We start from the raw sequence: 25,398 nt of genomic DNA, 5'->3' as shown, positions 1-25,398 counted from the left end.
CAGCATCACAGCAACACACAGCCGCCACAGTATGACAACCGACAGACAGGTGGTGTGGTTCCCTGACCGGGAAACAAACCCAGGCTGTGGTGGTGAGAGCGCCGAATCTTAACCACTAGACCACCAGAGCTGGCTCTGTGGATGGTACCTTTTCAATATTTTCCAGTTCTGCCCCCTCCTGTTCTTCCTCAGTTCTGTTGGCTTAGCTAGGGTCCTCAATGTCTCCAGCCTGGACCACTATACCTTCCTAACTCATTCAAGTTGTATGTGACACTCCTTCCATCTCACACTTCTGCCCATCTACATAGAAGATCACTTTGCCCTGTGATCTTTGAAAAGCCCAAATATGATATGACATGATATGATATGATATGATATGATATGATATTCGTATCATCTCTCTACCCCCACCCCATTTAAAACCCTTTTGGTTCTCCATTGCCTACAGGATAAAGCTGAAGATGAATACAGGAGGCCCTCTGCAATCTGGAGCCTCCCTCGCTAGCTTTTAACCTCCTGCCATGTTTCCTCCAACCCTGTGCTTAGGCTGCCCAAGCCCCCTCCCTGGGCATTACCCACCCCCCATCCCCAGCACTGCTTATCTTCCAAGATTTAGCTCTGGCTTGGGCCTCCCCCTGTAGGAAGCCTTCCCCAACCCGCTTTGTGCTCTGAGGACTGACTCTCCTTTTTTAATGCTCCTCCCCAGGACCCTACAAGGTATGACTGCCATGGCAGCCGTATGCTGTAATATTGGGTTTGTTTTAAAATTATGAATGGGCTACTGTTTACTTGTCTTTCCTCTCCCTAGACCATAAGCCCCTGGAGGGCAGGGTCTGGGTTTTATCTCGTCTCTGTATCCCTAGCAGGGAAGGTGCTCCTGTCATTTCCCTTCACTACTTCATGTTTCTTAAACCAGCACTAGAGGCTAGGTGCTCTGATTTCTAGCCCAGAGCCCTTTTTGTCTACACCAGACAGTATAAATAGCAACAGGAAAGGACGGACTTCACTTGGAATTCCTGGACTTGGGAAGATTGGCATGAGAAAGGCCAGAGAAGTTTTGTGCCGGGGGCTGGACTGTGTTCTGGTAAACTTAGACTAAACTAGTCAGAGGTGGTTTTAGTGAGGCAGTGGCCGCCCTTCCAATTCTTGCAAACAAAGATCTGACAAATCCATCCTGCAAAGGTTGTGGGCAAAGAAAAAACATTTCCACTGAGGAAGCGTTACTGTTTCTTGCAATGAAACTGGGTGAAAGGGAGTGCAGTCTGCCTTACTAAGGCCAAATGAGCTGTCATGACTGCTGGGAGGGGCCATCATGCCTTAGTTGACTTTAAGGGTTTAAAGGGCAATGCTTAGATATTGCAGATTCCGAGAAACTAGAAGAAAATAAGATTGTTTTTCTTCATTTTACACATCTGAAATGGATAAGGCTCAAGGAGAGGAATCTATTCCACGATCTGTGGCTTCCAAAGAGTAGCCCAATGCACAGTTTCTGGGAGTGGCTTCTTCATAAGGGATGTTTATCATTCTTCAGTGTCTGAATAAGAGCCCGGCTTTCTCGCCTCCACACCAGGTCCTCCCTTCCACAGCATGCGTTACAGAGCTGCGCTACATGGAGCTGCTCCCTGTCTCATCCAACTTGAACTTAGGAAACACATGCTTTTTTTTTTTCAATTTAAAAAATTTTGCATAAATGAGCTTAGGGGACCAATGAAGCCCGGAGGTGTTGATAAGAGGAATAGTGACCATGTTTGAAGATCAGTCATAGACTTTGTTAGAAAAACCCAGATAGATCTAGCTTTTGGGATTAATAGTTAATTTACATCATAGCTGATGGAACAACTAAAGCTGCCCACGTATTTTTGTAAATGATTAGAAAAATTTCCAACCACTTACTATGAAAATTTATGACATATACAAAGTAGGCAGAAGGATGATTATCCACTGATGGCTATTCTTGTTTCAGTTAGATGCCTGCCCATTCCTCCCCCCTCCTATTTATTTTTAAGCAAATCCCAACATTATCTTTGCATCTGTTAACTATAGCTCTCGAAGATAAGTATTCTTTTTTTTTTAAGATAAACACAATACCAATATCAAACCCAAAAGGATTAACAATTGTAATTGATTTAAAAAATAAGTGAAATCTAGCTGTTCTACAATAATATGTAATGTATCAGCATTACATATTTTTATTGAAGAGTAGCAGGAAATGCCCCCCCCCCCAAAGATGCTACTTCGGTATATTGATTATTTTGAGCTGCAGGCACTTGAAGAACAGCAAATGCAGGGAGAGGCTTTCTCTGAACTCCCCTTACCTGCCACAGACAGATCCTCCAAAACGAACTCAATTGTCCTACATCTCCTCCCAAGAATTTCATCAACCAGGGAGGACTGACTCATCACAAGAGAGGAGACCAGAAGTCAACACCACTTCCAAACAAACTTTGTCACAAACTATCATATCTCCCATCTATTCTTCTATGGGCCCTTCATCTTTCCTAAAAACCATTGACTCTCTCCTGAGAGGCCTACATCCTCCCTCTTTTCCCTAGTAAGATGGTATTTAGTCCTAAATTCTAAGCCACCTAGGGAGTCACTCATTTTACCCTGGGTATTTGCCATGCATCCATGAGGTGTACATGTTGATAAACTTCTGTTTGTTTTTCTCTTGTTAATCTGTCTTTTATTATGGGAATCTTAGCTAAGAATTCAGAAGGGTAGAGGGAAAATTATTTTTCCTCCTCTCCAGTATTTAGGATTGGAGTGGACTAAATCATCTCTAGGCACATTGCTGGATATTTGAGTATCCAGTATGGGACCTGGGAGAGTACACATTCCCTGCATTAGTCTACATGGCTGTCGCCAGCTTGGCAACAGGAAGTACCCACTTTGATATCTCCACATGCTGGGGTCTTTTTTCTCTTGGGGCCTAGCTACTCGGGCTAGTCTGAGGAGAGGAAGAAACAGAAATGACATTCCCTAATTTCAACACCTGGGCCACATTAGGTTTTCTTGGGGGTGGAGGAAAAGAGATTAGCAATTACACGGGTCAACAAGAAGCTAGCTGTAATTGTGAGTGGAATGTAGCTAACTGAATGAGCTACCATGACTCCAGGTGGGATGATGGAGCCACACCTGTATCCTTCCTGGCCTCATGCTGCAGCTGCTCCTCTCCAATCCCCCACCCCACCTAAGGGACAGTCTGGAGAGAAACCTGAGCAGCAGCAGACACAGGTGGTGATGTGATATAGCTCAATGCCCATTTCCTCTGGCCCATTCATTACTATGTGTCAGTGGGGCCTTGGGCTGTGAGATTGTCTGGGCTTTCCCATAGACATGCTTATTTGCCTTTGAGAAACTGCAGGGTTAGGTAAGACCCCCTGAGCACAGAAAAGTGACAATTCTGCACCCATCTCAAAAGCAAGCAGTATGGAGTTCCAGGTGCAAAGATCAGCTCTCTCAAAAGTATTAGATTCTCAGAATTTGTCAACCATAAATATATGCCACAAATAGTACCTCCTCCTTATCTTTGCAAGGGGTTCTTGCCAATTCTTAGAAAAATTTATAGAATTCTGTTCACGGAAAACAGCTCTTACGTAACAATAACTCCTACCCTCCCCTTGAATGCTTCAGATACCAAACAGGCAGGGTACCTCAGAAAGGACACTGTGGAAATATCTTTTCTAAGCTGGAAGGCCAGCTTGTTTTTAAGGCAGCTATCTGCATAGTACAGTTTGCTCTATAGTGGGAGATAATGGGAACGGCCCCTCTTTCGTACTGTCCCTGAATCCCTTTACCACTGTAAGGGGTATGCATGTCCCTCCAGCCCCCACCCCAATGTGCCTCACCTATATTTCTTTGGAATAATCTTCTTTGAAACTGTAAGCCAGGACGGGAGTAGGGGTGGGTGGAAGGCATCTCTATCTTTTACTGTTATGAATGTAACAACACGAATGTATGAAGTCACTGATGGCGTCTTTCCATCACAGCTGAGAGAAAGCCGGTTTTATGGAGGGGAGACAGCAAAGGTCTTGTGCAGGAAAGTCATTAACTGTGTCAACATCTCCACTGGGACAGCAGTGGGTGATTGGATATAAGGTGTCTTTGGAGGCAGATGAAAGGAGAGATGTGAAAGAGGATGTGGGAGGGCCCTGCAGCCTCAACATTTTGCCTGGAGGGGCCTGTTGTCTTTTAACTAATGGGACTAATTTAACTAATGGGACTATTTAACTAATGGGACTCTGGCTCAGGACATAAATACACAGATTGAAACACTTAGCAAAACCAGGACTGAGAATACAAATAAGGCTGAAGAACTTTTCTCTCCCCTATGATGGGTCATTTTAGGTGTGCTTGAACCATATGGTTTCTGGTAAGATCAGTCTGTGAACTCCATAAACTAGTAGTTCTCAAGGTGGGGCCTAAGGAACTTATTTGTCAGAAACACCTGGGGATTGGGGGAGGGAGGTTTATTTTATTTTTCTTTAACATTTTTTTAATTTTATTTATTTATTTATTTTGTGAGGAAGATCAGCCCTGAGCTAACATCCATGCCAATCCTCCTCTTTTTGCTGAGGAAGACCAGCCCTGAGCTAACATCCGTGCCCATCTTCCTCTACTTTATGTGGGACATTGCCACAGCATGGCCTGTGCGGTGAGTCTGTGCACACCCGGGATCCGAACCCGGGCCGCCAGCAGCGGAGCGCTCGCACTTAACCGCTACGCCACGGGGCCGGCCCCGGGAGGGAGGTTTATAAAAATGCACATTCTTAGTCCTACTTCAGACTCTTTTAAGACTTAAGTCGTATACCCACTAAAACCTTGGAACAACTGAGCTGAGTGTCAACCAAGCCAAGATTATTGGGCCAAGCGAGAAGCGAATCAATTACCTTTGTTTCTTTCACGTAGCATCTTTACAAGGCGGGCTGGGACACAGTGGTCAATTATCAGCACAAACTCATACTTCTGGAAAAATAATCCCCATTAATAATGAATATGAAATGCTACCTTCAGGAATGAAGTTTCTATACCAGTTAAATGGACTATCCAAAATCAAATACAAACATGTTTGAGTTTTCTTCAGGAGATACAACTACTGGTGATTTTTGTTTTATTTTTTGCTATGATCTGTGGTTGTCAAGGTTACCACAACGAGCTTCTCATAATCATAGATGATAATTTGTTTAAACGTTCTTTTAAAAGGAGAAGAAGGAAAAGGGACCACACTGGATTTTGAGACATCAGTTATGCACAATATCTTAAACTAGAGCAGCTTGAGAATAATCATTTTTAGGGATTTAGGGAGGGATTTTAAGCAAGAGGCTCAGAGGAAGTCTAGAAGTTTTATAACGCATAAATTTGAATATACCTTGGAAAATGCATTTTAAATAGGGTTTTGAATGAGTTTGTTTCAAAATTACGACTGATGATTATGAGTTAATGGGTTAATGTGCTCAATTTAAATCCTATAACTTGAGAACACATCATGACAAGCCATGAGTCTATCTTCTATCACGTAGATTTAGCCTGGATATTCTCACATACTTATTCTTTCAGAAGAATTTTAGAATCATTCTGTAATGTTTTCTCAAGACAGTCATTGAGGTTTTGTTTGGTTGCATTGAACTTATAAATTTAAGGAACACAGCTATCTTTATAATGTTAAGTTTACCTTTTAAAGAAGGTAAACCTCTCCATTTAAGTTGTCTCCTTTAGTAGGTGTATTGTTTTACTTTAAGTCCTATTAAATTTATTTCCGGGTATTTTATATTTTTTGTTGCCTGTCTGTACCTTCTCCTCGAATTTATTTTTTTACTTTGTTATTGTTGGTAAAAAAGGTAACTGATTTTTAACATTTTTCTGATAATGTCAGCTTATTGAATACTCTTGTTTCTAATTGTTTTTCCGTCAGTTCACTTGAGTTTAAAAAGTAAAATCAATTTTCACCTATACTTAGCATACAGAAAATCCAACCTCCTGTGCCTTACCCTTGATCTAGCTGCACTTAATGTTCCTTATTGCCTTCATCCTCTGATCACTCCTTTTCCTGAGAACTTTGACACCTGGATCCTTCAACGTCCATGTGGATGGCATCCAACAACTTGGCATTAACTCCAGTGACCTTTACTTTCACTTCGTCAACGTCTGGCTTTCATCATCGCTCAGATTGCTCCATATAGAAATCCTCTGTCGATATGACGTCTCTAACCTCCCCCTGTCTGCCCATAATCTTCTATCCTTCCAGTTCCCGCCCCTCACCACTCCCAGCACGTGTAGTTTTCAGCCTCAGAGACAGACAACAGTCCTTGCTACTTCCATGTTCTTCTAGTCTATCCATCCCTTCTGGACTTATTTCCTCAAGCAGCTCAGACCATAAATGTGATTGATCACCTTAAGTTTCCAATTATGCCAGTCCTTCTGCACACCCTCTCACCATCAACACCCCATGATCAGCTCAAAATCAGCCTTTTTAACTTCTAATCCCTGGATTCTGGGCACTGTTGAAGAGGGAAAAATTAGCCTTTATCGTGGATTGGTGCCTTTTCTGTCACAGCTGGGCCCTCAGCAGTCTTTGGACATCTTCCTCTCCTATTCCCTCAACTTGTATTCCAAACACCCGCTGTGCTCAAGCCCCTAACCAAACACAACTCATCCCTCTGGATGAAAGGGGCCATGTCACAACTTCGCTAAGAAAATTGAAAATTGAAGTATTCAGACGAGTGCAGTCACATGTCGTCCCCTGACCGAAAATCACCTATATCTGCACCTGAGCTGCATCAGTATGTGCCTCCACTTTCAGAAGACAAGGTCTCTCTCTGATTAATGTTCAAGCCCATTTTCTGATACCTCTGGGCTTGGTCTATCAGTTATTCCATCTTTTTGTCTTTTCCCTCTCTGCTGGCTCTTTCTCCTAGTTTATGTACAGGCTCACAAGGCTCTCTCATCTAAAAACCAAAACCTTCCTTCGACCTTACTTCCTCTAGTTACCTTCCTCTCTTTCCTTCACTTCTCAGACAAGTCCCAAAGCCATAGTCTACCCACGATGTGTCTGCTTCCTCATTTCCCACTAACCCAGTCCACTATAGTCCAGCCTCTATTCTCATTGCTCCACTAAAATTTCTCTGGCCAAGTTCACCAGTGATCTTTGTGTTATTAAATGCCAAGGGCATTTCAGTTCTCTTAATGCTGCTACTGGTAGCACCTGCCACTGTTGACTATCTCTTGCGAGTCTCCTTCTCTTGTTTGTTCATGTTTCTATTCTGTTTAATTTTATGTTTGTTTTGTTTTGTTTTCTGTTGTGCTATTTATTCTCCATCACCTTTGTGACCTCTTCTTTTGCCTTTTATCCCAATATAGGATTATTCCTAGGTTCTCTCTTTGGTCCTGTACTCGTCTCTCCATTGGAAAATGACATCCACTCTCATGATTTTAACTATCACCTATATGCTGACAATTCCCAAATCTCCCAGCTCTGATCTTCTGGAGTGTTTTCTGACAACCCATTCTCTGATTCTCCAGACACCAACTGGGTATCCAACAATTCAATTCAATTCAATTCTGACACTAACTACCTGGAGTTAGCACAGACCCCACAGGTTAAGGCTCAGTCCCACAAGACAGCTCCCACTTCAGATGCCAGCTCCAAGTCCCAGGCCAACTGGCTATAAATCAGAGGTTCCCATGATCCTCTCATCAGGTTCAATAATTTGCTAGAACGGCTCACAGAACTCAGGGAAATGCTTACCTTACATTTACCAATTTATTATAAAGGATACGACTCAAGAACAGCCACGTGGAAGAGATGCATGGGGCAAGGTGTGGGGGCGTGTGGAGCTTCCAAGCCATCTCTGGGTGCATTACCCTCCCAGCACCTTGATGTATTCACCAATCTGGAAGCTCCTCAAATATTGCTGTTCAAGAGTTTTTACAGCATTTAATCTCCAGGGCCCCTCCCCTCCCAGGAGGTTGTGGGGGGAACTGAAAGCTCCCAACCTCTAATCACTTGGCCTTTCAGGTGACCAGCCTCATCCTGAGGCTATCTAGGGGCCCTATCCTAAATCGCCTCATTAGCATAAACTCAGGTGTGATCAAAAGGGGCTCATTATGAATAACAAAACACTACTATCACTCAGGAAATTCCAATTTTAGGGTCTCTGTGCCAGGAATTAAGGACAAAGATAAAATATATTTCTTATTATAGCACAGACCTCCATCCCACTCTTGATTTTTATAAAAGGGAACTCATCATTTTAATACCCCAAATCTCCTTTTCCTTCTACGTTCCATGGCTTGCTTAATGGTACCACAAACCAAGCAGCCTTCCTGGGAAGAGAAACTAAGTGTCATTCTAGCTTCTTCCTTCTATCAATCCAATCCACCACTTGGTCCTTCCAAATCTGATCCCCTTTGACATTTCTCAAGCCTATTCTCCCCCTAATTTTCCTACTAAAACAATCTCACCTGGATTGTTTCACAGCCAGCGAATCCCTGCTTCTTGTTTTGTTCTCCATCAAATCTATCTTAAACCTTGCTACTCAAGTCATTTCTAAAAATCCTGACCGTATCACATCCCCGGGTAAAGCCTTCAGTGGCTCCCTATGTCTTATAGGTAAGTCCAGGCTCCTTCTCATAGCATAAAAGGTCATCCTCTGTGGCCTTCCTCCAGTCTACTGCTCCTGCCTCATGTACTGCCACTCAATATTACATGTTATGTTCTAGTAATATTAGTTCTCCATAGTCACCAGGCTGTTTCATATCATTGTGTCTTCGTTTAGGCTATTCTTTCTAGATAGAATGCTATCTCTTTTTTTTTTTTTTTTTGGCTAACTCCTATTCCTCCTTCAAAACTTAGGTATCATCATTTCCTCTAAGAAGTCTTTACTCAGTCCTCACACTGGAATAGTTTCTTCTCCACCGTTCTCTTAAAATACCTGTACATATTCTTATTTATCACAACAGATTGAAATTCATATTTAATGTCATATTAAGATATTTCTCTAGTGTTCTTGAGGGCAGGTCCATGTGTAATACGTCCTAATATTGAAGCCGGGTACCTGAGGGTTACTGTATATATTCAATAAGATTACGTTTTGACCTTGTTTTGAAAAGAAGTTAATCTTGTCAATTTGCTGTCTTCTTGTTTAAGCTGAGCGGTGACTCAAGGGTCACAAGGATTTATGAGCTTGTTTTACAGAAGGAAAAGAATGCCATCAAGGAAGTTATGATCACCAGATAACCAGCCCCTAGCTGTGTCTGATGCCCAGAAGTCAGATTGCCCAGGGGCTTATGTGGAGTGAAAGAAACATGGATTACCCCCTTGTTTCTCTGAAACTCCTCCTGCCAAGCCCCTTAGCTCTACAAAGCCGCCAGCTTTCTCCTCTTGTTAAGGTGGATTTGAGAGAACCTATCCTCCCACCTTCTCGTTTTGGCCAATTTGAATAAATCTTTCTCCGTCTCCAAGCACCAACATCTCAGTGACTTGCTTACTGCGCACTGGGTGCATGAACTTGAGGTTTGGTATCAACATCCTTATAACATAGCATAGTGCCTAACAATAGTAGGTTCTCAAAAAAAATGTGTGTTAAATTCCAACTATTGATGTAAATAAAAGTACTTTAAAGAATATAAAGTATGCTATAATATACTAAAAATGCTATAATAATTATTAAGTTGAAGTGGTAAGCTAGTATCCCGGACTTCATTTCTGAGGAAAAGAGCTTTTTAAACTTAAATTGTATTCTATATTCAAGTGCAATATATGATTATTTTCAGACCTGAAGTATACCAGAGAAATTTACAATTCTACTATAATGAATTTGGTCCTGATTTGTGTTATAGGTTTTACATTAAGTTACCTGATTAGACATTTCTACTATGACTGCTCCAGAAGGCACTGTGGCCCTGACACCTGCAGCCAAAGAGCAAAGCAGGGCTGTCTGAATGCAACGTGAATGCTGATATGTATCTATAAATTCATAAGAGGATAGTTTAGGTATGTTCCAGTGGCAGTCCTGCCTTAACCAGGTATAAGTTTATCTAGGGGAAGAATAGAAGAAAAAAATAAAAGAGGCCAAACCAAGTAAGAAAGCAAGGATTCCATTCATATTCAAAAAGCTTCTCTCAGTTTGCTCAGTCTGATAGAATTCTTGACACAAAGGCTACAGAAGAGTGCAGAGAAGTAGGGCAGGTTCTTCAAAGACTCGTACTCTTCAGGTTGGAAGGGATCTAACAAATGAGGTCATTCGGCCCTCTCTCTTTACAGAGGAGGAAAGTGAAGACCAGAGAGAATGACTTCAAAGTATCAGTAGTAGAGCCGAAGCCGGAAGTGAAGCAAAGAGAACAAGGCAACGAGGAGAATTCTAAATGGGGACTCCAAGTCCTTCCCTGTTCCACTCCTCCTGCTAGTCCTCCTGGCCCCGACCTGTCTGGCCACAGCAGGTCCCTCAGTATTCAACGAAAACACCAATGAGAAATTTCAAGTACTCTATCTTTGTTCTTCCCTTGCCTGCAATAATTTTCTCCCTCTAGCTGAGGCCAAATTCTTTCTTACCCATCAACCTCACTTCAAACATCACCTCTTATCTCAGCTCACCTAAAAAAAACCCCACATTGTCTACATTTCTGTTCCCATTAGCATTTGACAACTACGGGGGAATTCTTATCACATGGTATTACGTGTGTGTGTGTGTGTGTGTGTGTGTGTGTGTGTGTCCCACTCTCCTCTCTCCAGGCTGAGAGTTCGTAAAGGGCATCACACCCATCTCATTTAGCCTTGTATTCTCAGCATAGAGGAAGTGGTAGGTAAATGCTTGTTGAATTACACTGGATTAGAGAAGAGTGGAGACATACCACATAAAATTTATGGAACAATAAAGTATTGAAATCAGATCTCAGATAAAACTGTTATGCTAATAAATCCATTCTGACCAAAGATCAAGAACAAGGAACAGGAAAATATGCTTGTCCATAAGTATGCTCATGGACTTACCACGGAATAGACCAATCAGCTCACAGATGTTAACGAGCAGGTGACACTTAGACAAAAATGGAAAGCTTCATGCTGATAAGTGATAGCTATCATGTGCAAAAGTCAGGAGTAGTGCCTTGCATATAGTGAAAATAGTCCATTTGGTATAAAACTATGATATGGGGAGAGGACCTGAAAAAATGTAATTTATATACAAATTCTCATAATGTGAAATGAAGGAGAAGATAGTACAAGAAGGTTGTGATAGCTGAACCTTTGCTTACTTCACTGTCTAAACTCATGGAAATTTTTTCAAAAATTATGTTTTCCATAATACATAGGGTATACTCTTCAAGAAAAAGATTTATCACACGTTACATTTGCATCCTCAAAGTATTTTTTAATGCTTATGATATGCCCAACACCTATCTGGGTATATCATAAACACTGAAAAATGATTTCAGGACAGAATAATAACTAAAATTTTACTGTTTTCCTAATGAAGTTACAAAGTAATAAACCTAAATTTGGAAGTACAGAAATTGGTTTAGAAGTATCACCAGAAACTCTGTCTTGTTATTTTACAGTCACATTTTGTTTTGAATCAAAAACGATCCTACCCATAGAGCGGTTTAAAGGAAATTAAATTCTAATTTAAATTCTTAAATAAGAATTTAAACTATTCTTATCCACCAAATTTGGCTTCAGTCTGTTTCCAAAAATTGAATTCATTCTTAAAGGAAGAGGATTTGCCAACCTTATAACTATTCAAAGAATGGGCTCCAGGCTTTAAAAGTAACTCTGAAAAACATTTCCAAAAGATTTTGTGCAATTGCAGCATTTTTGGAAAAGTTCTTGGGTTCCTTGGGTGACCACTTTTAAAGAAGACAACATTCACATGTTTTTTAAACAAATCAGTCACATTACTTTATAGAAACACTCTGTACTCGTGCAAAGCAGAACTCAACTACAGTTTTCAAGAATTGGAATCTGTGGACTGCTGTGCAAATCACAGTGAAAAGCTGCAACTGAAACCATTAAGTTCTCTACGGTCAGGTCTGAACACTGATGAATACCGAAATATCCAGAGGTATCTGTGTTTGATAATACATAAAGTACCAGGGCCCAATTGATAGCTAAAGGTGCTCTCTCTACCCTGTCTTCCACAGAACATTAGAAATCCTTTCAATGTTAGAACTGTAGAATGGAAATGAGTCTTAGTTCTATAGTTGATAAAACAGACCTATAAAAGTGAAGAGATCTACTCAGGGATGCATAGACACTTAACGAGGAGCAGTTTTCCTTCTGCATTTTTTTTTTTGGTGAGGAAGATTAGCCCTAAGCTAACATCTGTTGCCAATCCTCCTCTTTTTGCTGAGAAAGATTGGCCCTGGGCTAACATCCGTGCCCATCTTCCTCTACTTTATATGTGGGACGCCTGCCACAGTATGGCTTGATGAGCGGTGTGTAGGCCCATGCCTGGGATCCGAGCCTGCGAACCCTGGGCCGCCGAAGCAGAGCATGCGAACCTAACCACTACGCCACTGGGGCCGGCCCCCTCCTTCTGCATTTTCGCTTTTCCTAAGTCTAGTGAGGTTGTATAATGGATGATTTTAGGAGACAGATTCAGATTAGACTGTCTGCATTTGAATTTTGGGTCCAACAAGTCAACAACTGTTATGACCTTGGGCAAGTAAGTCACTGCGTCTCTATGATGCATAAATGTGATGCATACCTACTTCATTACGTGCACACACGTAAAAGCACTTTGAACAATGTCTAGCACACAGCACTAATATTATCTCATCTTGTCTAAGCTTTGATACATTTTCTGGAGTTACCTAATCTCTTCTTTGAAAGAAGATCAAACATCAGAATAAAATATTCCTTTCTTCTACTCTATTTTCCTTATAGGCAAAGGCCTTATCTTTTTCATCTTGGTGATTGCCATGGCACTCAGCATGGTGCCCAATACACAGAACTATTTTGTAAATGTTGGTTATGAGAACATAAGCAAATCTCTCTGGTCATTATCAATTGTTAAATATTCCCCTTCTCCTAGCTCATATGCCATTTATTATTCTCTCATTTCATGGGTTCTGATGAAAAGTCTGATATTTTATGGTTTTAGAATTTGAGTTCAGAAAAGGTGGTGTGATTCTTTGTAAAATTTTCAGAAAAGATCTCATCAAGTCAAGAACCAGCATAAGAAATCTACCAACTTCATGGCAATATTAGTCCAACTTTATATACCACAGAACTTTATTATGGAGACAGAAAGAGAAAGAAATATATTCTTGACAGTTCATATAGGGTCTCAGAGCACCACATTATATGTTACATAAAGCATCCAGCACAATATTTAAGTTGTTAGGATCAAATGAGGAGCTGTTTCCCAATGAATTATAGAAACAATAGAGTCATAATAAAAGTTGTCATGATAAATTAGTTTTTCATCACTATCGATATACAGCAACTCAATTCACACAATACACCTTTTACAGCACTACTCCCTAGGGGTTTCAAAACTATTTGTAGGATCACAAGATAACTGTTTTCAGATATCAATCCTTAACAGTCAAAGACACAAAAGTTAGCCTATTTCTGAAGTTCTTCCCAGTTTTTAACTTACTGTTCAGGGTGGAAGACATAATTTAAAAAATTCAGAAGATAAGAAATATGGATATAATCATAAATCTGATATATATGGATGTTAAGAAAATATCAACATTTATACACAAATCAATATCTCCATTAGGGAAGAAGAGGCATGTCAGCCCCCTGCCTCAGTGCCTGAGACTTCACTGACAGGACACAGAATAGGACAGGGAGAGAAGAGGAGGAGATCTGCCAGATAGAAGCAGAAGATCACACAAATTCATGGTAAATTAGCATTTTTTCTTTCTCTTTTCAATATACCTCAGTATTTCCTCCTCTTTTTCTCCCCATCTCCTTACTCATTGTCTCCAACTTCACATTTCCATTTCTCCATGTTGTTCTCCTCTCCTATCATGACCTCTTCCTAGGGTGGCCCAGATACTGCTACCTCATCTGATTAGGGGCCTGTCTGGGATCCCCCAGTTAGGAGAGGGGAACAGAAGAGATAAGGAGATGAATCGACAACTTGAGGATGGCTCAGTCAGAAACCAATCCCTCCATTTAATACTGCAAGTCCACTTTGCTAAGGTCATCTTAAGAAAGCTGTGTTCTGATGGATTTATTTATCCATCAATGTCAAAACTGTGCAGGTCACTTTATTGATAATTATTCAGCAAAGAAGTTTGGAAAAAAAAGTGGTTTATGAGAATAATGTCTGCCATTTACTCAGCTCTCTTAGGGTGTGCAGTCAAGTACTGTACGATCACACTTAACCCTCGTGACAACCTCACGAAGTGCTTCATTTCGCCATGTCCAACACACTTATACAGTATGTGTATTAGAAGGTGAATACTCCAAGGAAAAACAAAACAAATCAACAAAAAACTTGATTCTGGCCTTAAATGACAATAGCCTAAGAACAAAACCCCAAACCTTGGCAAGTGGTTACCTTTGAGACGAGGATCTGTAAGGTGGGAGACAGGAAGAAGGCCCTCACTTTTCATTTTGTACATATCTATATTGTTTTAATTTTCTAACCTTATACACGTATTGCTTTAAAGTATGGCAACATGGGGCCGGCCCCGTGGTGTAGCGATTAAGCGCATGCGCTCCGCTGCTGGTGGCCCGGGTTTGGATCCTGGGCGCGCACTGACGCACCGCTCATCAGGCCATGCTGTGTTGGTGTCCCACATAAAGTGGAGAAAGACGGGCACGGATGTTAGCTCAGGGCCAGTCTTCCTTGGCAAAAAAAAGGAGGATTGGCATGGATGTTACCTCAGGGCTGTCTTCCTCACACACACAAAAATAATAATAAAAAATAAAGTATGTCAACATGGATGGGGGAGATTCTGGTCCGATTTTTAAAATCTGTATTGCTCTGTCATAAAAAAACCAGTAATAAATGTTACATGCAAAATTTTAAGAGGTTGTAAAAAAAAAGTACCCAAGTATGACAGCCTGAATTATCTTTGACAGTGTAGTTTGGGGAAGTTTTCAAAATCCTAAGTATAAATGTCACTTAGTCAACATTCAACAGATATTTGTTATGTTATAAAGTATGAGGCAGTGACCTACCTTTAAGGTGCTTACAATCTTGTTTCCCTGTCATATGAAAGCCCTTTCTCTTAAATCTACACCAGGGGCCCTCATACATTGCTGGGGGGAATATAAAATGGTGTAGCTGCTTTGGAAAACAGTTTGCCAGTTCCTCAAAAAGTTAAACATAGAATTATCATATGACCCAGCAACTCCACTTCCAAGTATACACTCAAGAGAAATGAAAGCCTGTGTCCACACAGACTTGCACCCAAATATTCAGAGCAGCACTGTTCATAATAACCAAGTGGAAACAACCCAAATGTTCCTGAACAGGTGAACAGATAGACAAAATATGTGTGTACATATATACTGTTTAAAGACATAATGTGTATATACAAATATATAGATATACAAAATGTGTATATATAATAGAATGCCATTATATACACATATACATTATATATACCATTATATATATTCCATATGATGGAATACCACTCAGCAATAAAAAGAAATGAGCTACTGACATACGCTACCTCATGGATTAACCTCAAAAATATGATGTTAAGTGAAAGAAGCCAGATAACAATAGACCACCTGTTATAAGATTCCATTTATATGAAAGCCAAATTTATAGAGATAGAAAGTAGATTAGTGACTACCTGGGGCTGAGGGTGGGGGTAAAGGGGTGGGAATGAGGATTGAGTATAAATGGGCCCAAGGGGTATATTAGGGGGGTGAAAATTTTCTAAAACTGGGTATGGTGATGGTGCATCACTCAGTAAAGTTTCTAAAGGTCATTAAGTTGTACACTTGAAGTGGGTAAATTTTAAGACATGTAAAATATATCTCAATGACCCTTTTAAAAATAATCTGCATCTTGGGACATCATGTCCCATTATGAACGTGGGAACCTCTGGCACACCAGAGTGACCAACGAGAGAGCGCATATAAATTGGTTTACCTTAGAGCCGGCCCTGTGGCGTAGCGGTTAAGTGCGCGAGCTCCGCTGCTGGTGGCCCGGGTTTGGATCCCAGGCGCGCACTAATGCACTGCTTGTCACGCTGTGCTGTGGCAGCGTCCCATATAAAGTGGAGGAAGATGGGCACAGATGTTAGCCCAGGGCCAGTCTTCCTCAGCAAAAAAAGAGGACGATTGGCATGGATGTTAGCTCAGGGCTGATCTTCCTCTCACACACTCACTCACAAACACACACACACACACAAAATTGGTTTACCTTAGGGAATGCAGTTTAAGTTGGTTCTGCTTCTCTTCTAAGGGTAAATAATCAAACTTAAGTTTGGATAAAGACACTCTCTTTTCTTTAAGGAGAAAGAGTAATTATTAAGATAGTTGTGGAGAAGTCTCTCTCCAGGACCTGTGCTTTAGGCCATTTGAAAATGTGTGAAGTGCCTAAAGCCAAGCATTTAAAGAATTAGAAAGATGATGAAGGAGGGTTCTATTGGAGTTCAGCAAATGGAAAACAGTCAGCAGTTTAAAGATGTGGAGCCATGAGAGAAGAGCTCAGTGCCAGGAGGCAGGATGTGGAAATCAGTGCATCACAGGTAAAAGTACTGGACAACAGATGTGGTAATACCAAATCAGTAAGTAATATTTAAATAAGCTGGTAGGTCACTAAATAGTTAAGGCAGGAGATCCTTTTAGCATAAACTAAAAACCAAGATGCCATGTTGGATCCATGGAAATGCTCAGGTGCTGTCAGAAGTATCCTCAGTGAGCTGATGGAAAGAACCCTCACTTAGAACACTAGTGCATGCGACTGTAAGAGTTTAGGCCTTTTGAGTTTTGACTTTTTAGTTTAATTACATTTTATCATGCTCCTACCCCCACTCCATAGCATGTCCCAGGCCCTCAACAGTGAGGACTAACATAGCTATGGTTTATGGAGAGCTGACAACGTCAGGCACTAGGTGAAGTGCATTTCTTACATTTCCCATCCAAACTTTAAAGCAAGCCTATATGAAACAGCTGACTTAAGAATTCCCCTTTACAGACGACAAAACCAAGTACAAGAGGTGCTGAGTAACTTGCTAGGGTCACAATTCTAGGAAAAGGGAAAGTCAGATTTCAAATCCTAGTTTCCTAGAACCTGCATTCTTTTTTTTTTTTTTTGTAGTTACCTCAAAGATTATTTATTGAGGATCACAGTGCCATGGATTATCTTTTTTTAAAAAATTATTTTGGGCCGGCCCCCTGGCTTAGCGGTTAAGTGCGCGCGCTCCGCTGCTGGCGGCCCGGGTTCGGATCCTGGGCGCGCACGGACGCACCGCTTCTCTGGCCATGCTGAGGCTGTGTCCCACATGCAGCAACTAGAAGGATGTGCAGCTATGACATAAAACTATCTACTGGGGCTTTGGGGGAAAAAAATAAATAAATAAAAATCTAAAAAAAAAAAATTATTTTATTGAGGTCATATTGGTTTATAACATTGTGTAATTTCAGGTGTACCCCATCATATATCAGTCCCTGTACAGACCGCATTGTGCCCACCACCGATAGTCTAGTTTTTATCCGTCACCTTACATATGTGCCCCTTTACCCCTTTCACCCACCCCCAACCCCCTTCCTCTCTGGTAACCACTAATCTGTTCTCCTTATCCATGTGTTTATCTTCTACATATGAGTGAAATCATATGGTGTTTGCCTTTCTCTGTCTGGCTTGTTTCACTTAATGTAATATCCTCAAAGTCAATCCATGTTGTTGGAAATGGGACGATTTTGTCTTTTTTATGGCTGAGTAGTATTCCTCTGTATATATATACTACATCTTCTGTATCCATTCATCAGTTGATGGGTACTTGGGTTGCCTCCACATCTTGGCTATTGTGAATAATGCTGCAGTGAACATAGGGGTGCAGAAATCTCTTTGCATTGTTGATTTCATGTTCTTTGGATAAATACCCAGTAGTGGGATAGCTGGATCATATGGTATTTCTATTTTTAATTTTTTAGGAAATCTCCATACTGTTTTCCATAGTGGCTGTACCAGTTTGCATTCCAACTAGCAGTGTATGAGGGTTCCCTTTTCCCCACATCCTCTCCAACATTTGTTATTTCTTATCTTATTAATTATAGCCATTCCGATGGGTGTGAGGTGATGTCTCGTAGGTTTGATTTGCATTTCCCTAACTATTAGTGATGTTCAACATCTTTTGTGCTTAGATGTGCCTGTTGGCCATCTGTATATCTTCTTTGGAAAAATGTCTCTTCAAATCCTCTGCCCAGTTTTTGATCGGGTTGTTTGTTTTTGTGTTGTTGAGCTGTATGAAGAATCTGCATTCTTAACCACTTTATGTACTGCCTTGACAAATCAGCAATTTCATATGATATTAACCTCTAGTCTTAGAGCTGATTTGGTTCGTTAAATTTTTTTCCCAAAACATTTAAACCAGAACACAGTTTACTTCTCTCCATCTTTTCAAACCTCTCCATTGTTTTTTTATACTTTCTATTATAATTTTTTCTTCCTATCCCAAAGTTTATATTAAAAAGTGCAGTAGGCAATCTGTCAGATTTAGTAACCTGGAGATTAAAATTAAAAAAGAGGGGCTGGGGGGCCGGCCCGGTGGCGCAAGCGGTTAAGTGCACCGGCTCTGCTGCGCCAGCCTGGGGTTCGCCGGTTTGGATCCCAGGTGCGCACCGACGCACCGCTTGGCAAGCCATGCTGTGGCGGCATCCCATATAAAGTGGAGGAAGATGGGCACGGATGTTAGCCCAGGGCCAGTCTTCCTCAGCAAAAAAAGAGGAGGATTGGCAGATGTTAGCACAGGGCTGATCTTCCTCACACACACACAAAAAAAATTAAAAAAGAAAAAATACGTGTACATACACACATATGGAAAGACAGATAATATATAGATAATATATAATATAAAGATTCTCTTGCTAAATGGAAACTTTCAAAGTTCGGAGTTAAGCAAGCACTAAGAAATCAAGCTATACTCAATAATTATTTGTTTTTGCTCGTCTTGCTTCCAATTCAAGATCAATTCCCAACTTCAACTCTTATTCTGCTTGTCAAGTATCCCCAATATGCTATGCATAAAGACAGTACAGTTGAATGAGAAATGCTTTCACTGCAGGTAATATATTTTTACTTGACTTCACTATTTAAAGTTGCAATATGTCCCTAAAATCATTATTATTTCTTGATAATACCAGAGACCTTCCTTTTAAGGTAAATGTTTATATTGCCCACATCCACCCTCTCTTTCTCTATATATAGAGTTGAATAAATTTCTAGAAATCTTATGTCCCAAGTTATTAAAATTTAAATGTTAAAAATTCAAATTGCATTATAAATATATGTTACACTTGATGTAGTTCATTATTTGAAATATGAATCAAGATAACTTTTGCCCAGAAATATACCAGCATTAGTTTTAGATGCTTTTTGAAATTCATCAAAAGTAACCTGGTCATATGTTAGCTCAGGGCCAGTCTTCCTCAGCAAAAGGAGGAGGATTGGCATGGTTGTTAGCTCAGGGCTGATCTTCCTCACAAAAAAATTAAAAAAAAAAAAAAAAGTAACCCGGCCATTACTAAATCAGATCCAAGAGAGACTTTTAAGAAATAAAAGTGTATCTCACAAAATGTGTGCCAAAAAGTTAAGCTACGTTAGACCTGTCTATGTATTGAGAACATAAAATTCAGAATGAAAAAGGTAATGAAAGTGGGGAAAAACCAGAATCTCAAAAGGAAACAAACAGCTAAATTACTAACTCTTGGTAAGAAAAGGGGTACGTTGTATTTTTTAATCAAATATGCACTTTGGTGATGAATAAATCTTCAGCCTCACTTCTCGCACAAAGATGAATAAATCAACCTCCACTCTCAGGCAAGTAAATGTACCTAAAAATTCTGATTGCTACTGATAGAAAATTTGATTAAAAATTTTTAAAAGAGTAGAATTTCCCCTGAGAATGAATGTCAGCTATAAGCATATTATATACCTTAATTAGGGGGACTGGGGTCTCAGCCTCCCCAGATCACCAACAGATGGTTATTGAAAGTGATTATTTGTTGGGCCCTTTGAGAATTTCAATAAGGAAAATTGTGATTGGAGTTTGCACGTATTTAGGGGAAAGTTAACAAATATACACAGGACTAGTGTGTGAGTTAATATATGTTAACAACTTAAAATAGTACCTTGTATATATTAAACGTTCAATAAAACTTGTTAATTAACAGTAATAACAGCAGCAGCTAAATTCTATGGGGCTGACCCACACATACAGCATGAGCGCTGATAAGGAAGAGATGAGCATGGCCAGTGATGAGGGAAGGCTTTAAATAAAGGAAAACCTGCGTCGATTTCTAGAAGTATATTAAAAGAAAGGAGACAGGGAACTGCTTGAGCAAAGTAACAGAGGTGAGAAAGGAAGAATGAAGGGAACTTCATTCAGGCCTGCGTTCGGCACACCTGTTCCTTACGCACCTGCATTATGACCTCTTCAGTACAGGGCTGCTAGTATGACTTGCTGGCTATGTGTATGCTGGCTAGGATTAGGAAATGAGGTTGAGATGGTCTGTATGTGTCCAGATCATTAAGAGTCTTAAGTTCTTGGCAGAGGAGGCTGTTTTTTAAGAGGAGGTCATGGAGGGCCATCATAGGTTCTGAAGTAGAGGAGTACAGATGAAGTATTCAAGTCCAGGCTCTAGAGTTAGGAGTCTTGGACTTGAATTTGAGCTGTTCTCCTATTAACTGTGTCTCTGCCTACTTGCTTAACTTCTCAGAGCTCCAAGGTTCTTATCTGTAAAATGGAGATCCCAATAGTATCCACCTCATTCTGTATGAACATGAATGTAAAGTGTTGAGCACACTGCCCATCACATAGCAAGCATTCTCAATAAATGCCAGCTATTATTACTTAGGAGGCCAGGTTCTAGCTGGTGAGGCCTATGTGGGTGTAGTTACAGACATAGGAAAATGGGGAGGAGCAAGCCATTCTAACACTCTTAGAAGAAAATGTCCATTGGGACACCCGGACTTCAACAACTTTGAGCTTAGTGACAATTCATCTAAGTTACAAAGTTCAAAACAGAAGTTAGACTGGGTTTCTAAGCATAAAAGTTTTGCTACTCAAAATGATTTCAAATATGGAATTATCGCACTAAAACATCACTGTGATAATGTATCTACCTCTGTCTTAAAATTACTCGTATTCTGTTACCAAAGCAAGAGTTTAAGAGCTCAGAAGAAGAGTGTCAAAAATGTTAGATTGAATCAGAAGTGACTTCAGTAGGCCTGGAAATCACCACTTTGTAGGGAAAAACAAACAAAACAACCAATAAAAATAAAACCCAAGAGAATTTTACCAAAGACTGCCAAAGGGATAAACATCCTGACTATGGAAAAGATTCAGTTATAGGCCAAACTTTTTACACTATCTTGTTGGTGTGTTTAATGTGACGATGGCTACCAATGTCCCTTGAAGTACAGTGATATACATATGTGCCTCCGCTCAACACTGCTCTTAGAGTTCCAGAAGGGCAGATACCAAATCACATTCACTCTTGTATTCCCCACCATTACTGAACAAATGGGACATATTCCAACATTTGTTGAACTGAAATAAATTTGTGGAACCGGCTGTTCCAAATGAAGGGCTGGCTGTTTGGGGCCTTGAGCATCGACGTGGTTAGGTGCATATTCTACAAAATTATTTTCCCAGCATCTGAAGAGTTTTACGTTAATATAATTAGTCTAAACGCTACAGTAGCATTTACTGCTGTGTTGATCTTTTGCAATCAAAATGATCTCCTTAACTAAGTATCTAGACTACTGGGAATGTGAAGATTTAAAACTTCGTAGCTATATGGTGGACTTGAATCATTCTGCTTTGTGTAACTGGAACTAAATACTGCCTTTGGATGAGTTCTAGACTAGGAGTTGAAAGTCCCCCTGTCACCTCCAACATCTGAAATGGTGGTAAGACTATCCACATAAGATTATCCACATTACTATCCACATTTTCCTTTCAGGGAAGGACAGTATATAAAAGAATGATTAGGTGCAAAGGAAATGGATGCTGTTTGCTAGTTCATCTTTTTCTTGGGCTTGAATTATTAGTATAGAGTTAGGATTTTATTTTTGGGTGAGAAAACAAAAACATTTTGTGAGGGTTATACCTCTAGCGATTTTTTCTGTCATCTTTTATCTATTGTAGAGGAAAGAACATCAGCTTGAGTCGACAAAGCTGGGAGGGCAAAAGAATGAGCAGCCAAGGAAAGCAGCCACTGGGAGAGAAAACGATCAACGCCTCTGAAATTACAAATCAAAGCAGCTAATAAATCTATTCTTCTTTCAAAACTTCAGCCCAAACTTCAACAGATACACACGTGGCAAATGCCTTTATAAACACAAGTCATTACATGGAATGAGGCTGTGTTTTAAAAAATGAGTAAAAGCTGAAATAATGAATGATGGAGATTAATCTTCATTACTAAAATTTTTATCATCTTGTTATACTAGTATCAATAAAGCATCTTAGGTACCCCCAACAGCTTGGTAACATAAAAAATATAATTGGGCTTATTTATTTATCTTAATATCTTATTTAGATATTTATCTTAATGTTACTTAATGTTATAGTGATATAGCAAATACTGAAAGATTCTGTTCCTTTTTGAAAGAATAATGTTTGGGAATAACAATCATGTAAATAATCATACTTCTGGATTAAAAAAACCCAAAGTAGTACAGGGGAAGATAAGTTTCAGTACAGGAAGTTAATCCTTGTGATCAAAATATTTGAATTTTCAGTTTCTTAAACCATAAGAATTTATAGGTCAAACAATGTGCAAATCCTGTTATGCACACGAATCTCATAAGATAGTCATAACCAGTATGTGAACTGTTTTATTACATGTTAGTTGTGCTCCCCCACTCCACCCCTACACCCTCTCTCAATAACAAGTATGTAACAAGTTTAAGTACCCAACGAAAGGCAGGCAGGCAGTCTCAGAGGGGAAAGATAAAGCATATTTTACGTTTTCCACTACTTTTCCCCTCTCTTGAGGGGCACAGTGAAGGAGATGGAGGAAAGACACTCTCAAGCTCTGAATCAAATGACAAAAAACACATCATTGTGAAGCTAAGGACCAGATGACATCTACGAGACAACCGCATCTACCCGCACGTCATTATGAAGTAAAAACAACAGAAATAAATGTTCGCGCTGTCGCTTGACACGACTGAGAGATCTGAGTGGTTTCCGCAGCCCTCTCTCGGGAATTATAAAACACCAATAGTGCTTTCGGCTCAAAGAATTCACATCCCCACCGGACTGCAAGCTACAGTACATTCCTGAAATGCTCCTGTGCTTTTTCTCTACTACAGAATCTGAGGGAAAAAAAAAAAAGACACCCGGCGCCACGGAAAGAGTTCAAGCCTCAGGCAGGGCTCTCCATGTTAAAGTTCCAGAAAACCGTTTCCACTCCCAACTCGTCCCTGGCGGAAAAGTTCGGGCAGCGCACTTTCTGCCGCCTCGGATGGGTCTCAGCTGAGCATACTTACTGGGCCGAGCCAACTTTGCTCTCTTTCTTCCCGAGCACTTTGGCAGGCTTTGTGTCTTCCACATCTTGCTGTAGCTCAGTCATCAGGGCCGCGTCTGGAGGGCACCTTCAGACCTCGGCGCGCCTGCAGTCTCGTCCGCCTCCTCCCCGCCGCTCCCAGCGGCCGGGGCGCAGGCCCAGGAGCCGCGCCGCGCCGTCCCCTGCGCCCCCCGGGCGCTCGGCGCATCCAGGCCGTGCGAGCGCGGCCGGCTGCCAACCTGGACACGGTCGAGCCCGAGCGATTGGGCCGAGCGAGCGTGGAAGAGCCGGAGGGAGGGAAGGGGAGGGTCGAAGCGAAGTGACAGCCTCTTTCCCCAACCCAGGAGGCAGAGGAAGAGAAAAAGGAAACCTGTTGAACTAGTCTTTCTGGGGGAGAGGAAGCTAATTGGCCAAGCAGGTGAAACATTTGCCTAACAAGGCACCATACATTTAGCCTCCTATGAAGTTGGGCTTTTTTCTACCCGGACTGTAACTAGGGGATTTTAAAAATGGGCAGCCGGCTGCAGATACAGGAAATGGGAACGACTGAGGGAGGCTCTCTCTCACACAGACGCGCTGTGTCGGCGGGCCTCTGCCCCTGCCTAAATTATTCAAACAGGATATTGCCTCGTTGAAGGCTGCCTCGTCGGGGTTTAACAATAGGTCAGTTCAATAACAAAGGTAATAAAAGGTGGTTGCTTTTAGTGGTCGCCTGGCTAACCCTTCCTAGTTTTGTGGAGGGAGAAGCGTTCATCAAAACCTCATTAGCAACTTATTTGCTATGCACTCAACCAATAAAATGAATGCTTCCTCTTTCCCGCCTTTTGGTGAGGTTTTAACTTGCTGGTTCTGTCTGAAGTTTTGCATCTGAAGCATCTGTGAATTCATTTAACCAGTTTTTGAGAGCTACTATGTTGCAGGCATTATTCTAAACATTCACTTCTTATAGCAAATAACGTATGTGTTGGTGGTTTTCTAATTTGCTACAGAGTAGTTGAGAATAAGAAAAACTAATATAAAATCTTGTTGTTGGAAGCCTAACTTTAAAACAATTACATAGTGGAGTATGAGATGGCTGGGGAAAAATTACTAAGTCTGTGTTCTGGTGTTGCAAGTCCTTCATTTTTCTTTTAAAATTAATTTTAGATTTAAGAATAATTGCAAAGAATATGCAACCATAGTATTAATATATATATGTATATATGTGTGTGTGTGTGTGTGTGTGTAAAAGAAAACACCTACCCTTCTAAATAACCTCGAACATTTTGGAGATGAAAGCCCTCGCCAAAGTTTTCTTGTTTCCACTCTATCTACTGTCTTATATCAGCAGGCCAGAGAATAAAAGCATCTTTTTGTAGCCTGCTTGTTCCAGAATTGACTCTCGTGACACTTGAAAAATAAGCAAAATGAAAAAGTTTACATAAATTCCGTGAGAGCTGGCCTGGTCAGGTCTCTGTCTTTTGCTTCCTGACCACTGATCCCCCTTACTTGGGGAGGCTGGCTTGGCGGGGTGGGGAAGGCTCTGGGTGTCATGGAGACTTGGAAGCCGTCTCTTCAGTGCCCATAGCTGCCTCTTCCTGCAGACATTACCGACACCTTCACCTCCGAGTCCCTCTTCTAGCTCCCCACCCTACTTGGGGCAGGGGTGGGATTGGAATATAGAGGAAGTCGTCACCCTCTCAAACTCTGGGTAATGACTGTCTCCTTAAATCTCAGGTGCCCTCTAAGCTGCCCCCACT

At 40.9% G+C, this 25,398-nt stretch overlaps 1 protein-coding gene across 3 annotated transcripts in view; it reads right to left on the bottom strand.

The window, feature by feature from the left end:
* GRAMD2B (GRAM domain containing 2B) overlaps positions 1-23,910 on the bottom strand; it is a 67,678-nt gene extending 43,768 nt beyond the window's left edge. The window contains exon 1 of one of the 3 annotated variants that reach the window (XM_058539641.1): positions 23,643-23,910. In XM_058539641.1, the coding sequence (XP_058395624.1) occupies positions 23,643-23,725 (83 nt within the window). In that variant the 5' untranslated portion in view covers positions 23,726-23,910. The remainder of the gene's footprint in view (positions 1-23,642) is intronic. The other 2 variants (XM_058539650.1, XM_058539658.1) reach the window with 2 other exon arrangements.
* Between the last annotated feature and the right edge of the window lie 1,488 nt (positions 23,911-25,398).

The sequence above is a fragment of the Diceros bicornis genome, chromosome 1, assembly GCF_020826845.1.
Source record: "Diceros bicornis minor isolate mBicDic1 chromosome 1, mDicBic1.mat.cur, whole genome shotgun sequence".
In the NCBI taxonomy this organism is placed as follows: Eukaryota; Metazoa; Chordata; class Mammalia; order Perissodactyla; family Rhinocerotidae; genus Diceros; species Diceros bicornis.
Note: the sequence above shows the minus strand (reverse complement) of the source record. Positions and strands in the feature narration are given on the sequence as shown.